General features: G+C 40.5%; 1 protein-coding gene across 1 annotated transcript in view; it reads left to right on the plus strand.

Moving 5' to 3' along the window:
* The window catches only part of prickle1a (prickle homolog 1a), a 108,177-nt gene that overhangs the window by 71,128 nt on the left and 19,497 nt on the right, over positions 1–17,552 (plus strand). The window contains exon 2 of the mRNA XM_061969585.2: positions 8,427–8,640. Coding sequence (XP_061825569.2) covers positions 8,443–8,640 — 198 coding nt within the window. The 5' untranslated portion in view covers positions 8,427–8,442. The remainder of the gene's footprint in view (positions 1–8,426; positions 8,641–17,552) is intronic.

The following is a 17,552-nucleotide window of genomic DNA, read 5'->3' on the forward strand; positions in this document are numbered from 1 at the left end:
GTAAACCTAAGTATTCATTAAGTACCACCATAATGACAACATTAAAATACAGTAGTTTAGTAGGCCTAAGTATTCATTAAGTACCACCATAATGACAACATTAAAATACAGTATTGTAGTAGACCTAAGTATTCATTAAGTACCATCATTATGACCAACATTAAAATACAGTAGTGTAGTAGGCCTAAGTATTCATTAAGTACCACCATAATAACCACATTAAAATACAGTAGTGTAGTAGACCTAAGTATTCATTAAGTACCACCATAATGACAACATTAAAATACAGTAGCGTCGTAGACAACATTAAAATACAGTAGCGTCGTAGACCTAAGTATTCATTAAGTACCACCATAATGACCAACATCAAAATACAGTAGCGTAGTAGACCTAAGTATTCAATAAGTACCACCATAATGACCAACATTAAAATACAGTAGTGTAGTAGACCTAAGTAGTCATTAAGTACCACCATAATGACCACATTAAAATACAGTAGCGTCATAGACCTAAGTATTCATTAAGTACCACCATAATGACAACATTAAAATACAGTAGTGTAGTAGACCTAAGTATTCATTAAGTACCACCATAATGACCAACATTAAAATACAGTAGTGTAGTAGACCTAAGTATTCATTAAGTACCACCATAATGACCAACATTAAAGTAGGGTAGTGTAGTAGACCTAAGTATTCATTAAGTACCACCATAATGACAACATTAAAATACAGTAGTGTAGTAGACCTAAGTATTCATTAAGTACCACCATAATGACAACATTAAAATACATTAGTGTAGTAGACCTAAGTATTCATTAAGTACCACCATAATGACCAACATGTGTGTGTGCGCGCTGCGCTGCCGAACATGCTCCTCTGCTCGTAAAACCAGCAATGTCACGACATGACGACGCGCCGTCGTGCCCGGGGACTGGCACTTTTCAAACAGAGTATGGTACCTTTTTTGATTCATTAGCACCGTGATACTCTTCTAGTACCGGTATACCGTTCAACCCTCATTTGAATATTTAAAAATAAATAATATTCTGTGTTATATGTGTTTTATGTTGCACGATTGCACCAAGTAAAATTCCTAGTTTGTGAACCCGTTCTCAAACAATGGCAATTAGAGATGTCCGATAATATCTATTATCGGACGATAAATGCTTTAAAATAAAATATCGGAAATAATCGGTATCGGTTTCAAAATGATCGGTATCAGTTTCAAAAAGTAAAATGTATGACTTTTTAAAACGCCGCTGTGTACACGGACGTAGGGAGAAGTACAGAGCGACAATAAACCTTAAAGGCACTGCCTTTGCCTGCCTGTCCAATCGTATAATACCTTTTCACACACACAAGTGAATTCAAGGTATACTTGGTCAATAGCCATACAGGTCACACTGAGGGGGGCCTTATAAACAACTTTAACACTGTTACAAATATGCGCCACTTTCTGAACCCACACCAAACAAGAATGACAAACACATTTTGGGAGAACATCCGCACCGTAACACAACATAAACACAACAGAACAAATACCCAGAAACCCTTGCAGCACTAACTCTTCCGGGACGCTACAATATACACCCCCCGCTACCCCCTACCCCTAAAACCCCGCCCACCTCAACCTCTTCATGCTCTCTCAGGGAGAGCATGTCCCAAATTCCAAGCTGCTGTTTTGAGGCATGTTAAAAAAAATAATGCACTTTGTGACTTCAATAATAAATATGGCAGTGCCATGTTGGCTTTTTTTTCCATAACTTCAGTGGATTTATTTTGGAAAACCTTGTTACATTGTTTAATGCATCCAGCGGGGCATCACAACAAAATTAGGCATAATAATGTGTTAATTCCACAACTGTATATATCGGTATCGGTTGATATCGGAATCGGTAATTAAGAGTTGGACAATATCGGAATTTTGGATATCGGCAAAAAAGCCATTATCGGTCATCTCTAATGGCAATAAAAACTCTTCTGATTGTAAAACACTAATTACTTCATTGATTCTTTAGCGTACCACTAGTTTGAGAATCCCTGAACTAAACCAAGACCAATACCAAACATGTGTGTGTTGGCTGTGATGTCAGTCACTGATCAGAGTCAAGCCAGACGTAGTTGTTTTATCTAAACATGCCATGAAGCGGTGTGGCATGCTACTGCTACTATCTGACAAAAAGTCGCCATAAACGACGATGCGTGTACTGGCCTGGTGGTGAGTGTTCGGGCGTGCGTCCTCTTTACCATCACGTCTGTGTTCAAAGGCTCAGTGTGTCTGGTTTGGTCAGCTGTCCCTCTCCACGGCCCTGGGTGCCCTTTTCAACCATATGGGGGCGGGGGGGCGGGGGGTTGTAGTCAAGGCTGCTGGACGCTGGCCGGACTCCTATTTGATCTCAGCTAGAGTCCATTGGTCTTTGAGAAATGGCCACAACTGGACACACATTCACCTCACGGTCTGTTGTGTGCACTCGGCATTTATGAGGCACAACATGCAAACATTCTGCCCTTTGAAGGACAACACGACACTGTCAAGTTGTTCATTGTACAAACCCCGTTTCCATATGAGTTGGGAAATTGTGTTAGATGTAAAAATAAACGGAATACAATGATTTGGAAATCCTTTTCAACCCATATTCAGTTGAATATGCTACAAAGACAACATATTTGATGTTCAAACTGATAAACTTTTTTTTTTGTTGCAAATAATCATTAACTTTAGAATTTGATGCCAGCAACATGTGACAAAGAAGTTGGGAAAGATGGCAATAAATACTGATAAAGTTGAGGAATGCTCGTCAAACACTTATTTGGAACATCCCACAGGTGTGCAGGCAAATTGGGAACAGGTGGGTGCCATGATTGGGTATAAAAGTAGATTCCATAAAATGCTCAGTCATTCACAAACAAGGATGGGGCGAGGGTCACCACTTTGTCAACAAATGCGTGAGCAAATTGTTGAAAAATTTAAGAAAAAACGTTCTCAACCAGCTATTGCAAGGAATTTAGGGATTTCACCATCTACGGTCCGTAATATCATCAAAGGGTTCAGAGAATCTGGAGAAATCACTGCACGTAAGCAGCTAAGCCCGTGACCTTCGATCCCTCAGGCTGTACTGCATCAACAAGCGACATCAGTGTGTAAAGGATATCACCACATGGGCTCAGGAACGCTTCAGAAACCCACTGTCAGTAACTACAGTTGGTCGCTACATCTGTAAGTGCAAGTTAAAACTCTCCTATGCAAGGCGAAAACCGTTTATCAACAACACCCAGAAACGCCGTCGGCTTCGCTGGGCCTGAACTCATCTAAGATGGACTGATACAAAGTGGAAAAGTGTTCTGTGGTCTGATGATTCCACATTTCAAATTGTTTTTGGAAACTGTGGACGTCGTGTCCTCCGGACCAAAGAGGAAAAGAACCATCCGGATTGTTATAGGCGCAAAGTTGAAAAGCCAGCATCTGTGATGGTATGGGGGTGTCTTAGTGCCCAAGACATGGGTAACTTACACATCTGTGAAGGCACCATTAATGCTGAAAGGTACATACAGGTTTTGGAGCAACATATGTTGCCATCCAAGCAACGTTACCATGGACGCCCCTGCTTATTTCAGCAAGACAACGCCAAGCCACGTGTTACATCAACGGGGCTTCATAGTAAAAGAGTGCGCGTACTAGACTGGCCTGCCTGTAGTCCAGACCTTTCTCCCATTGAAAATGTGTGGTGCGTTATGAAGCCTTAAATACCACAATGGAGACCCCCGGACTGTTGAACAACTTAAGCTGTACATCAAGCAAGAATGGGAAATAATTCCACCTGAGAAGCTTAAAAAATGTGTCTCCTCAGTTCCCAAACATTTACTGAGTGTTGTTAAAAGGAAAGGCCATGTAACACAGTGGTGAACATGCCCTTTCCCAACTACTTTGGCACGTGTTGCAGCCATGACATTCTAAATTAATTATTATTTGCAAAAAAAACATAAAGTTTATGAGTTTGAACATCAAATATGTTGTCTTTGTAGTGCATTCAATTGAATATGGGTTGAAAAGGATTTGCAAATCATTGTATTCCGATTATATTTACATCTAACACAATTCCCCAACTCATATAGAAACGGGGTTTGTATATAAATAATGTAATAACAGACACCTTCATTTTGGTACCGGTGCCAAAATATTGGTATCGGGACAACACTACTTACTCGTGTGTTCTCCGACTAAAATGCGTGGAAATGTTTGTCAATACTAACTCCTCTCTGAACTCCTTCCAATCTCAACACAACCAAATAAATTGAACGTGTCTCTTTGTACCCGATCAGTCCACGTTTGTCGGCCCCTCAGCTGACCCGTGCTTGCAAAAACAGAGCGCGAGGCCACCCCTGCGCTGGGTTCCCCCCCCCCCCCATCTGTGACGTAGTCGCTGTGGTGGTCCGGCCCTCTCTCCGGCCTCACCTGTCTGCCAAGGCAGTGTCCACCCGCGGGACGACAGGGCGGATCAGACGGTAGCCGCGGCAGGTTGGAAAACAAACAGTCCAGGGCGGAAGGAGTGATGAAGGGAGAGAAACCGGCCTTACTGACATTCCGCATATGGTGGCCTTGTCCTAGTGTCAGGCCAGTGTTGACACAGACCGCTGGTTCAACTGATCAAGCCGGGTCACTTCTCTTGAGACACTGAAGGACACACAGCTATGCTTGTCACATTTAAAGTGTCTAAACACTTCCTTGTGGTCTACATAACATGTGATGGTGGTTCTTTGCTCAAAATGTTGCATAGGTGATGTTTTACACATCATCTTCAAGCCACTTTCTGACAGTCTCTTCAGGATGCCCCGTTTTGTGGGCGGTCTTATTTACGTGGCTCACCTTCGACAGGTCTTCTCCCCGCCATCCATGTTGTAGTTTTTAGTGCCTCCATAGCATACTTGCCAACCTTGAGACCTCCGAATTCGGGAGATGGGGGCGTGGTTGGGGGGGTTGAGGTGCAGGCAGCATACCCCTTCCCCTTCGAGCTGTCCTGGATGAAATTAGATAATTTTTTCCAATCATTTTGGAACTTGCAAGCGTATTTCTTCTTCTTACTCGTCGTCGCCATGTCTCTTCTTCGTTCTTCTGCTTCGTTTCCTTCTTGCTGTGGGTGCAGTTGTGCACTGAGCTCCAAAAGCCGTACATGTTATTGTAGCGTCCCGGAAGGGATTCTGGGTATTTGTTCTGTTGTGTTTATGTTGTGTTACTGTGCGGATGTTCTCCCGAAATGTGTTTGTCATTCTTGTTTGGTGTGGGTTCACAGTGTGGCGCATATTTGTAACAGTGTTAAAGTTGTTTATACGGCCAAGAATTACAAGTATGCTTGCATTCACTTGCGTGTATGTGTGTGTGCTTGAAATTAACGTTATCATTAAGCCAGTTAAAAGATCATACAACGTGTCAGCGTTTCTTGACATCTTCGAGTAAAAACCATTGTTAAACCCGTCCAACGCTGCAGGTTTCAGGTGAGAGAGAACGTTAAAGGCAGTGTCTTTAAGGCACGCCCCCAATATTGTTGTCCGGGTTGAAATCGGGAGAAATTCGGGAGAATGGTTGCCCCGGGAGATTTTCGGGAGGGGCACTGAAATTCGGGAGTCTCCCGTGAAAATCGGGAGGGTTGGCAAGTATGCTCCATAGCAAGTCTACTGACAGATATAAGTTAGAACTATACGCTGCTTTATATTAGAAATAACACCGGAGGATGCACGTGCACGTACGAGCCAGTCTGCCCCACGACAAGAAGATAGAGAAAGACAAGGAGCTTATTGGCTACAATGGCGGACAAAGCACTTTGGGTGAACTTATACCACATCATCATCATCGGCGGTCACTCGAACGAGTATGACGATCCCCCTGGTAGGGGTGTATCCCTTTATGGAAGATGCCTGTGCGTGACTTTGTTTAACGTGGGGAGACTGGTGCACAGACAGTCACCACATGATCCTTGACAGAATCGGGTCAGGGTCCAGTGGCATGGAGTCCAAGACGACTGGGGACCTTTTTTTCTGCTGCAGCCTTCTTCCGCCATCGCAGCCGTTGTGGTAGTTCTTACATCTACCGTCTTCCACCTGCTCCGCCGTTAAGGTCTTCACCGCATACTTGCCAACCTTGAGACCTTCGAATTCGGGAGATTGGGGGGGGTTGAGGTGGGCGGGGTTGGGGGGGTGGGGTTTGGTGGTAGCGGGGGTGTATATTGTAGCCCGGAAGAGTTAGGGATGCAAGGGATTCTGGGTATTTGTTCTGTTGTGTTTATGTCGTGTTACTGTGCGGATGTTCTCCCGAAATGTGTTTGTCGTTCTTGTTTGGTGTGGGTTCATAGTGTGGCGCATATTTGTAACAGTGTTAAAGTTGTTTATACGGCCACCCTCAGTGTGACATGTATGGCTGTTGAACAAGTATGACTTGCATTCACTTGTGTGTATGTGTGTGTGCTTGAAATTAACGTTATCATTAAGCCAGTTAAAAGATCATACAACATGTCAGCGCTTCTTGACATCTTCGAGTAAAGACCATTGTTAAACCCGTCCAACGCTACAGGTTTCAGGTGAGAGAGAACGTTAAAGGCAGTGTCTTTAAGGCACGCCCCCAATATTGTTGTCCGGGTGGAAATCGGGAGAAATTCGGGAGAATGGTTGCCCCGGGAGATTTTCGGAAGGGACACTGAAATTCGGGAATCTCCCGGGAAAATCAGGTGGGTTGGCAAGTATGCTCCATAGCGAGTCTACTGACAAATATAAGTTAGAACTATACGCTGCTTTATATTAGAAATAACACCGGAGGATGCACGTGCACGTGCGAGCCAGTCTGCCCCACGACAAGAGGATAGAGAAAGACAAGGAGCATATTGGCTACAATGGCGGACAAAGCACTTTGGGTGAACTTATACCATATCATCATCATCGGCGGTCACTCGAACGATTATGACGATCCCCCTGGTAGGAGTGTATCCCTTTATGGAGGATGCCTGTGCGTGACTTTGTTTAACGTGGGGAGACTGGTGCACAGACAGTCACCACACCATCCTTGACAGAATCGGGTCAGGGTCCAGTGGCATGGAGTCCAAGACGATTGGGGACCCTTTTCTGCTGCAGCCTTCTTCCGCCATCGCAGCCGTTGTGGTAGTTCTTACATAAATGATAAATGGGTTGTACTTGTATAGCGCTTTTCTACCTTCAAGGTACTCAAAGCGCTTTGACACTACTTCCACATTTACCCATTCACACACACATTCACACACTGATGGAGGGAGCTGCCATGCAAGGCGCTAACCAGCACCCATCAGGAGCAAGGGTGAAGTGTCTTGCTCAGGACACAACGGACATGACGAGGTTGGTACTAGGTGGGGATTGAACCAGGGACCCTCGGGTCGCGCATGGCCATTCTTCCACTGCGCCACGCCGTCACCGTCTTCCACCTGCTCCGCCGTTAAGGTCTTCACCGCATACTTGCCAACCTTGAGACGTTCGAATTCGGGAGATTGGGGGGGGTTTGAGGTGGGCGGGGTTGGGGGATCTGGGTTGAGGTGGGCGGGGTTGGGGGAGTGGGGTTTGGTGGCAGCGGGGGTGTATATTGTAGCCCGGAAAAGTTAGTGCTGCAAGGGATTCTGGGTATTTGTTCTGTTGTGTTTGTTGTGTTACGGTGCGGATGTTCTCCCAAAATGTGTTTGTCATTCTTGTTTGGTGTGGGTTCACAGTGTGGCGCATATTTGATGATATTACGGACCGTAGATGGTGAAATCCCTAAATTCCTTGCAATAGCTGGTTGAGAAAGGTTTTTCTTAAACTGTTCAACAACGCATTTGTTGACAAAGTGGTGACCCTCGCCCCATCCTTGTTTGTGAATGACTGAGCATTTCATGGAATCTACTTTTATACCCAATCATGGAACCCACCTGTTCCCAATTTGCCTGTTCACCTGTGGGATGTTCCAAATAAGTGTTTGATGAGCATTCCTCAACTTTATCAGTATTTATTGCTACCTTTCCCAACTTCTTTGTCACGTGTTGCTGGCATCAAATTCTAAAGTTAATGATTATTTGCAAAAAAAAAAAAAATGTTTATCAGTTTGAACATCAAATATGTTGTCTTTGTAGCATATTCAACTGAATATGGGTTGAAAAGGATTTGCACAATTTCCCAACTCATATGGAAACAGGGTTTGTACATTATGTGTTGTCTTCATTATAAAACTTACATAAGGCTTTTAACTTTTTGCGGCTTCAGACAGATTTGTTTTTTGTATTTTTGGTCCAATATGGCTATTTCAGCATGTTGGGTTGCCGACTCCTGCGTTAGGCTCTCAGCAATTTGTGTTCTTTGTGAGTGACTTCACAGACTTTTGAAGGCCGGATACAAATGTCATTATCATCACCTCTTCCCCTCCCTCTTTCCTCTGTCTAGTGAGAAGCAGAGTCTGATGAGCCTGGCGGGTGCAACAGTGGCGGCGGCGGCGGCGGGCTATCAGGGCGGAGGGGCGCGCCAGAGAGATTTGATCATGGAGCAGAAAGTCAGCAAACTGACGTCCGGCTTCCAGCGCAGTTCCACCTCGGACGACGACTCGGGCTGCGCGCTGGAGGAGTATGCCTGGGTACCGCCCGGTCTTCGCCCTGAGCAGGTGAACAAAGATGCTGCAACCAACTTTGCCGATCATGGAAACGAGGCCTGGGGTTTTAGGGCTAGTTGAGGGATGTCTAAGAATGACCCCTTGACCTTTACACTCATGTACGGTATTCGCATCGCTTCACTTTCCCCACATTGGTATGTCACACAGCCTTATTCCAAAATGGAATACATTTATTTATGTGCTCAAAATTCTACACACAATACCCCATAATGATAATGTGAAACGTTTTTTTTTGTGCAAATTTATTAAAAATTAAAAACTACAAAATCACATGTACACTGCAAAAACTGAAATCTAAGTAAGATTAAATATCTCAAATAAGGGTGATATTTGCTTATTTTCTGTCTGATAAGATCATTCTTCTCACTAAGCAGATTTTATGTTAGAGTGTTTTACTTGTTTTAAGTGTTTTGGTCCTAAATGATCTCAGTAAGATATTACAGCTTGTTGCTGAGATTTGATGACCTATATTGAGTAAAACATGCTTGAAACTAGAATATCAACTGTTGCAAAGCTGTGTCATCAACACTCACAAGTATAAAACTACTTTTTCAAAGTCATCATTTCTTATTTCAAGCATGAAAAAAAAAAAATCATGATTTTGACACAATTGTGTCTCATAATTAAAACAGATGACAGCCAAATGGACTTTGCTGTTTTATTTTCAATGAAACAATAGAAAATACGTACTCATATAGTAGTACAGTTGGCACAGTACAGTAAACTGACCGTTAATATTTAAAGATTTGACATTTCAAACAAATTTGAACAGAAATAGTTCATACACATTCAGATAAATTCTTCAAAATTACAATGAACAAATAAAAAAAATAAAATAAAATAAAATATATATATATATATATATATATATATATATATATATATATATATATATATATATATATATATATATATATATATTTATTTATTTATTTGTTTTTTTAGTATAAGTTTGCTGATTTCAAGAAATGTAATGCCGAGCGCATATCATTATGTCAAGATAATGGAACTACACTGCAAAAAGTCAGTGTTCAAAAACAAGGGAAAAAAAATACAAAAATTTGTGGTATTTTATTTGAATTAAGAAAAATTATCTACCAATAGAAAAAGAAAATTTGTCTTGTCAAGACTTTCCAAAACAAGTAAAATTAGCTAACTTCAAAGAACCCAAAAATAGCTTAAAATAAGTATATTCTCACTAATAACAAGCGCACTTTTCTTGGTAGAAAAAAAAAAGAGACCTTTTTGTTCAATATGTTGAAAAATATTCTTAAATGAAGTAAATGCAAATGCCATTATCTTGACATAATGATATGCGCTCGGCATTACATTTCTTGAAACCAGCAAACTTATACTAAAAACTAATTTATTGTTCTTAATGGAAAGGCAACAAGGCAACCGTTCAGGCAAATCATATGGTATAAAAATGCATTTTTCCATGGATAACATGACATCATCGCGCCAAGTGCGTGCTCTTTCAGTCAATTAGTGCGCATATATACAGCCTGGCCAAAAACAATTTAATTTTAATTTTGAAGAATTCGTCTGAATGTGTATGAACTATTTCTGTTCAAAATAGTTCGAAATGTCACATATGAAATGTTTAAATATTAACTGTCAGTTTACTGTACTGTGCCAACTGTACTACTATATGAGTACGTATTTTCTATTGTTTCATTGAAAATAAAACAGCAAAGTCAATTTGGCTGTCATCTGTTTTAATTATGAGACACAATTGTGTCAAAATCATGATTTTTTTTTTCATGCTTGAAATAAGATGTTTACTTTGAAAAAGCAGTTTTATACTTGTGAGTGTTGATGACACAGCTTTGCAACAGTTGATATTCTAGTTTCAAGCATGTTTTACTCAATTTAGGTCATCAAATCTCAGCAACAAGCTGTAATATCTTACTGAGATCATTTAGGACCAAAACACTTAAAACAAGTAAAAGACTAACATAAAATCTGCTTAGTGATTTTGCAGTGTGCATGCTTATGCACTGCAAAAACTGAAATCTAAGTAAGATTAAATATCTCAAATAAGGGTGATGTTTGCTTATTTTCTGTCTGATGAGATAATTCTTCTCACTAAGCAGATTTTATGCTAGAGTGTTTTACTTGTTTTAAGTGTTTTGGTCCTAAATGATCTCAGTAAGATATTACAGCTTGTTGCTGAGATTTGATGACCTAAATTGAGTAAAACATGCTTGAAACTAGAATATCAACTGTTGCAAAGCTGTGTCATCAACACTCACAAGTATAAAACTGCTTTTTTAAAGTAATAATTTCTTATTTCAAGCATGAAAAAAAAATCATGATTTTGACACAATTGTGTCTCATAATTAAAACAGATGACAGCCAAATGGACTTTGCTGTTTTATTTTCAATGAAACAATAGAAAACACGTACTCATATAGTAGTACAGTTGGCACAGAACAATAAACTGACAGTTAATATTTAAACATTTGACATTTCAAACAAATTTTAACAGAAATAGTTCATACACATTCAGATAAATTCTTCAAAATTACGATTAAAAAAAAAAAAAAAAAAAAAAAAAAAAAAATGTAATGCCGAGCGCATATCATTATGTCAAGATAATGGAACTACACTGCAAAAAGTTAGTGTTCAAAAACAAGGAAAAAAAATACAAAAATGTGTGGTATTTTATTTGAATTAAGCAAAATTATCTGCCAATAGAACAAGAAAATTAGTCTTGTCAAGACTTTCCAAAACAAGTAAAATTAGCTAACTTCAATGAACCCAAAAATAGCTTAAAATAAGTATATTCTCACTAATAACAAGTGCACTTTTCTTGGTAGAAAAAAAAAGAGACCTTTTTGTTCAATATGTTGAAAAATATTCTTAAATGAAGTAAATGCAAGTGCCATTATCTTGACATAATGATATGCGCTCGGCATTACATTTCTTGAAACCAGCAAACTTATACTAAAAACTAATTTATTGTTCTTAATGGAAAGGCAACAAGGCAACCGCTTGTTACTCTCGGGGTCTCCTAGCCGCTCAGGCAAATCATATTGTCTAAAAATGCATTTTTCCATCGACAACATGACATCATCACGCCAAGTGCGTGCTCTTTCAGTCAATTAGTGCGCATATATACAGCCCGGCCAAAAATGTTTTTATTGTACTTTAGAAGAATTCGTCTGAATAAGAATGAACTATTTCTGTTCAAAATAGTTTGAAATGTCACATATGAAATGTTTAAATATTAACTGTCAGTTTACTGTACTGTGCCAACTGTACTACTATATGAGTACGTATTTTCTATTGTTTCATTGAAAATAAAACAGCAAAGTCCATTTGGCTGTCATCTGTTTTAATTATGAGACACAATTGTGTCAAAGTCATGATTTTTTATTTCATACTTGAAATAAGAAATTATTACTTTAAAAAAGTAGTTTTATACTTGTGAGTGTTGATGACACAGCTTTGCAACAGTTGATATTCTAGTTTCAAGCATGTTTTACTCAATATAGGTCATCAAATCTCAACAACAAGCTGTAATATCTTACTGAGATCATTTAGGAGCAAAACCCATAAAACAAGTAAAACACTAACATAAAATCTGCTTAGTGAGAAGAATTATCTTATCAGACAGAAAATAAGCAAATATCACCCTTATTTGAGATATTTCATCTTACTTAGATTTCAGTTTTCGCAGTGTAGCATTTACTTCATTTAAGAATATTTTTCAACATATTGAGAAAAAAAGTTTCATATTTGTTTTTTCTACCAAGAAAAGTGCACTTCTTATTAGTGAGAATATTCTTATTTTAAGGTATTTTTGGGTTCATTGAAGTTAGCTAATTTTACTTGTTTTGGAAAGTCTTGACAAGCCAAATTTTCTTGTTCTATTGGCAGATAATTTTGCTTAGTTCAAATAAGATACCCCTCATTTTTGCAATTTTTTTTTCTTGTTTTTGAACACTGACTTTTTGCAGTGCACCGCCTTTGCTCAATTATTTGTTGATGCACCTTTGGCAGCAATTACAGCCTCAAGTCTTTTTGAATTCGATGCCACAAACCTCCCTAGCTCCATCAGGTTGGATGGGAAGGGTTGGTTTTCATCCAGGATGTCTCTGTACAATCCTGCATTTATCTTTCTCTCTATCCTGACTAGTCTCCCAGTTTTTGCCGCTGAAAAGCACCCCCACACCATGATGCTGCCACCACCAATGTTTCACAGTAGGGATGGTATTTGCCTGGTTTCCTCCAAACATGATGCCTGGTATTCACGCCAAAGACTTCAATCTTTGTCTCATCAGACCAGAGAATTTAGTTTCTCATGGTCTAAGAGTCTTTCAGGTGCATTTTGGCAAACTTTTTTTACTAAGAAATTGCTTCCGTCTGGCTACTTTACCATACAGCTTGTCTGGTAGAGGAATGCTGTAGCTCTGACAGAGTGACCATGGTCTTGGTCACCTCCCTGACTAGACTAAGACGAATGCAGCAATGTACAGAGACACCCCGGGTGAAACCCTACACTTCCCATCCAACCTGATAGAGCTTGAAAGGTGCTGCAAAGAGGAAAGAGAGAAAGTGCCCAAAGATAGGTGTGCCAAACTTGTGGCATCGTATTCAAAAAATACTTGAGGCTGTAATTTCTGCCAAAGGTGCATCAACAAAGTGAATACTTATGTACATGTGATTATTTTGTGTTTTATTTTTCATAAATGTGTAAATAAATTTAAAAAGAAGTTGCACATTGTCATTATGGGGTATTGTGTGTAGAATTTTGAGGACAAAAATGAATGTACTCTATTCTGGAATAAGGCTGTAGTGAAGCTGTGTGAATACTTTCCGGATGTTCTGTAATTAATCGACGATACAGGCAATGGTCAATGAGGTGGCTCGTTGTTCTGGTTGAGGTGTTCTCATGCCAGACTTTCATAAATATTCCATATTCAGTTCAAATTATGGTCAACATTTTTCTTAGCCTACACTCAGTTGAGCGCCATTCTTGCGAACTGTGTAAGCAAATGATCTTTCCCTACATACGCTGAATATCCTCTCCATGGAGAATAAAAACAGCAACGACCTCATTCTCATTCCTGACTCGGCGAGCGCTTGGCCCAGATAAATGATGCTCGGCCAGTTGAGGTCGCGGAGAAATGAAGCGAGCCCTCATGGAAGATCACAACAACACAATTCAGAAAAGCTCAATCAGCTTAAAGACAAACTTAGACTGTGTTTACACACTGCAAAAACTGAAATCTAAGTAAGATTAAATATCTCAAATAAGGGTAATATTTGTTTATTTTCTGTCTGATAAGATAATTCTTCTCACTAAGCAGATTTTATGTTAGAGTGTTTTACTTGTTTTAAGTGTTTTGCTCCTAAATGATCTCAGTAAGATATTACAGCTTGTTGCTGAGATGTGATGACCTATATTGAGTAAAACATGCTTGAAACTATTTTTGTCCAAATGTCCAAAACACAAACCAGCAATGGTGCACAGGAAGGCGGGGAAGAAGAAGGGAAAAGGCGGCCAAAATGGTCAAAAGTCCAAATTTTGTCCAGACTACCTCCCCGGGTTCCAGTCCCACGAGTCCCGCCGCCGGCCGCACAAGTCCCGGGATGCAAAAAATGTGCAAAACGCACCCACAGGGGAGGGGGGATAACAGTTGGATAAGTCGGTAAAAGTCCCAAAAATGTTCTAAATACTTACCCAGGTTCGAGTCCCACAAGTCTTAAGATTGTGGCACTCGAACCCGGGTGTGATTTTTGAACATTTTACCGACTTTTCTCACTTTTCTCCCCGCCTTCCTGTGGGACTTTGCTCGCCGCATTTTGGACATTTTGGGCATTCCGGCCGGTGGCGGGACTTGTGGGACTCGAACCTGGGTAGGCATTTTAAACATTTTTGGGACTTTTGCAGACTTTTCCAACTTTTATCGCCCCCCTCCCCGTGGGACTGGGCTGGGTGTGTTATGGACATTTTGGGCATCCCGGAATTTGCGCGGCCATACATAAGATGTTATGTTAGAGTGTTTTACTTGTTTTAAGTGTTTTGGTCCTAAATGATCTCAGTAAGATATTACAGCTTGTTGCTGAGATTTGATGACCTATATTGAGTAAAACATGCTTGAAACTAGAATATCAACTGTTGCAAAGCTGTGCCATCAACACTCACAAATATAAAACTCCTTTTTTAAAGTAATAATTTCTTATTTCAAGCATGAAAAAAAAAAATCATAACTTTGACACAATTGTGTCTCATAATTAAAACAGATGACAGCCAAATGGACTTTGCTGTTTTATTTTCAATGAAACAATATAAACTACGTACTCATATAGTAGTACAGTTAGTGAGAATATACTTATTTGAAGCTATTTTTGGGTTCATTGAGGTTAGCTAATTTTACTTGCTTTGGAAAGTCTTGACAAGCCAAATGTTCTTGTTCTATTGTCAGATAATTTTGCTTAGTTCAAATAAAATAACCCTAATTTTTGTATTTTTTTTCCCTTGTTTTTGAACACTGACTTTTTGCAGTGCAGACAGGATGTGAGGGTTTTCTTCACAAACTGCAGTCTGGTCGAGTCTGCTTGTGATTATCAGAGATCTGTTTTGGAGGACTCGGTGGGTCCAGCATCCTGCTGCTCGCAGGAATCGGGAATTGGGGGGCCGACTTTTTTAACAAGCCTTTTCCTTCACAAACACAAGCAGGGCTGTGAAGTGGAGCCCGCAGGGCAGCCGGAGTAATGTGGCATGTTTCCTAAACCCGGCTCTACCCCGGTTCCTCTATCTCTGTGTTGAACCACACACATGGACGCCAACAAGGGGATGGAGGAGCCCAATAAATAATACAGGGCTTTTTTTCCTTTGGGTCAACTGTAATGTCTTTACTGCACCCGTCATTCTGGGAAAGAAACACATAGCTGAGCCCCCGTGGAGCGGGATGAGGGGTAATAGCAGCATCAAAATGTGCATAATTTATGACGGGGTGGTGGTGATGGGCTTGATTGTCAGGCTAAATTGCTGTCGCTCCCCTTCTTTAGCTGCAGGAAGTCCCCCAACACAGAAGACCAGCACGTCCCACCTCTTTATCTGGCGGGCCGTAATGGCCCATCCCTCATAAAGTTTACTCTCCGAGTGGTCGGCCCCCCGAAAAAAGGTCAAAGTGCCACCAAGACCGGCCGCTTTGTCCTGTCCCTATAGAGACAAGATTATGATTGTAAAAACTCATTTGACCTGTTGACCCGTTTGGACTTTTTAAGTGACGATTTATGAAGAATCCGCTCCTCCGCTAGGGGTGTAACGGTACACAAAAATTTCGGTTCGGTACGTACCTCGGTTTAGAGGTCACGGTTCGGTTCATTTTCTGTACAGTAAGAAAACAACAAAATATACATTTTTTGGTTATTTATTTACCAAATGTGTAAAGAATGGCATAACATACATATACACACAGGGTCCATTGCCAGGGTTAATGTGGTCAACATATATACAATAAAAACTAAATAAGATAAGGCTCAGAATGGTTTGTTAACAAAACCTTTCTACATATAAAGTGCTTTTTTTGATTGATTGATTGAGACTTTTATTAGTAGATTGCACAGTACAGTACATATTCCGTACAATTGACCACTAAATGGTAACACTCCAATAAGTTTTTCAACTTGTTTAAGTCGAAGTCCACGTTAATCAACATTAAACTGCCTCAAGTTGTTGCTCAGATTAAATAAAATGACAAAACTTTTCTTCTATATATAAAAAGTGCAACATTAAACAGTTTCATATATGGGCTCATTGTTCTTCCACCATAGAAGTGGGTCAAAATCTAGTTTCTAATGCAATATAGACTTAAAGGGGAACATAATCACCAGACCTATGTAAGCATCAATATATACCTTGATGTTGCAGAAAAAAGACCATATATTTTTTTAACCGATTTCCGAACTCTAAATGGGTGAATTTTGGCGAATTAAGCGCCTTTCTAATATTCGCTCTCGGAGCGATGACGTCACGTTGTGACGTCACATCGGGAAGCAATCCGCCATTTTCTCAAACACCGAGTCAAATCAGCTCTGTTATTTTCCGTTTTTTCGACTGTTTTCCGTACCTTGGAGACATCATGCCTCGTCGGTGTGTTGTCAGAGGGTGTAACAACACGAACAGGGACGGATTCAAGTTGCACCAGTGGCCCAAAGGTGCGAAAGTGGCAAGAAATTGGACGTTTGTTCCGCACACTTTACCGACGAAAGCTATGCTACGACAGAGATGGCAAGAATGTGTGGATATCCTGCGACACTCAAAGCAGATGCATTTCCAACGATAAAGTCAAAGAAATCTGCCGCCAGACCCCCATTGAATCTGCCGGAGTGTGTGAGCAATTCAGGGACAAAGGACCTCGGTAGCACGGCAAGCAATGGCGGCAGTTTGTTCCCGCAGACGAGCGAGCTAAACCCCCTAGATGTCTTGGCTCACACCGTCAAGAGAAGAATATCGACCCTAGCTTCCCTGACCTGCTGACATGAGGGTATGTCTACAGAATTTATTAATTGATGAAAATTGGGCTGTCTGCACTCTCAAAGTGCATGTTGTTGCCAAATGTATTTCATATGCTGCAAACCTAGTTCATAGTTGTTAGTTTCCTTTAATGCCAAACAAACACATACCAATCGTTGGTTAGAAGGCGATCGCCGAATTCGTCCTCGCTTTCTCCCGTGTCGCTGGCTGTCGTGTCGTTTTCGTCGGTTTCGCTTGCATACGGTTCAAACCGATATGGCTCAATAGCTTCAGTTTCTTCTTCAATTTCGTTTTCGCTACCTGCCTCCACACTACAACCATCCGTTTCAATACATGCGTAATCTGTTGAATCGCTTAAGCCGCTGAAATCCGAGTCTGAATCCGAGCTAATGTCGCTATAGCTTGCTGT

Source organism: Nerophis lumbriciformis, linkage group LG10 (assembly GCF_033978685.3).
Source record: "Nerophis lumbriciformis linkage group LG10, RoL_Nlum_v2.1, whole genome shotgun sequence".
NCBI classification, from domain to species: Eukaryota; Metazoa; Chordata; class Actinopteri; order Syngnathiformes; family Syngnathidae; genus Nerophis; species Nerophis lumbriciformis.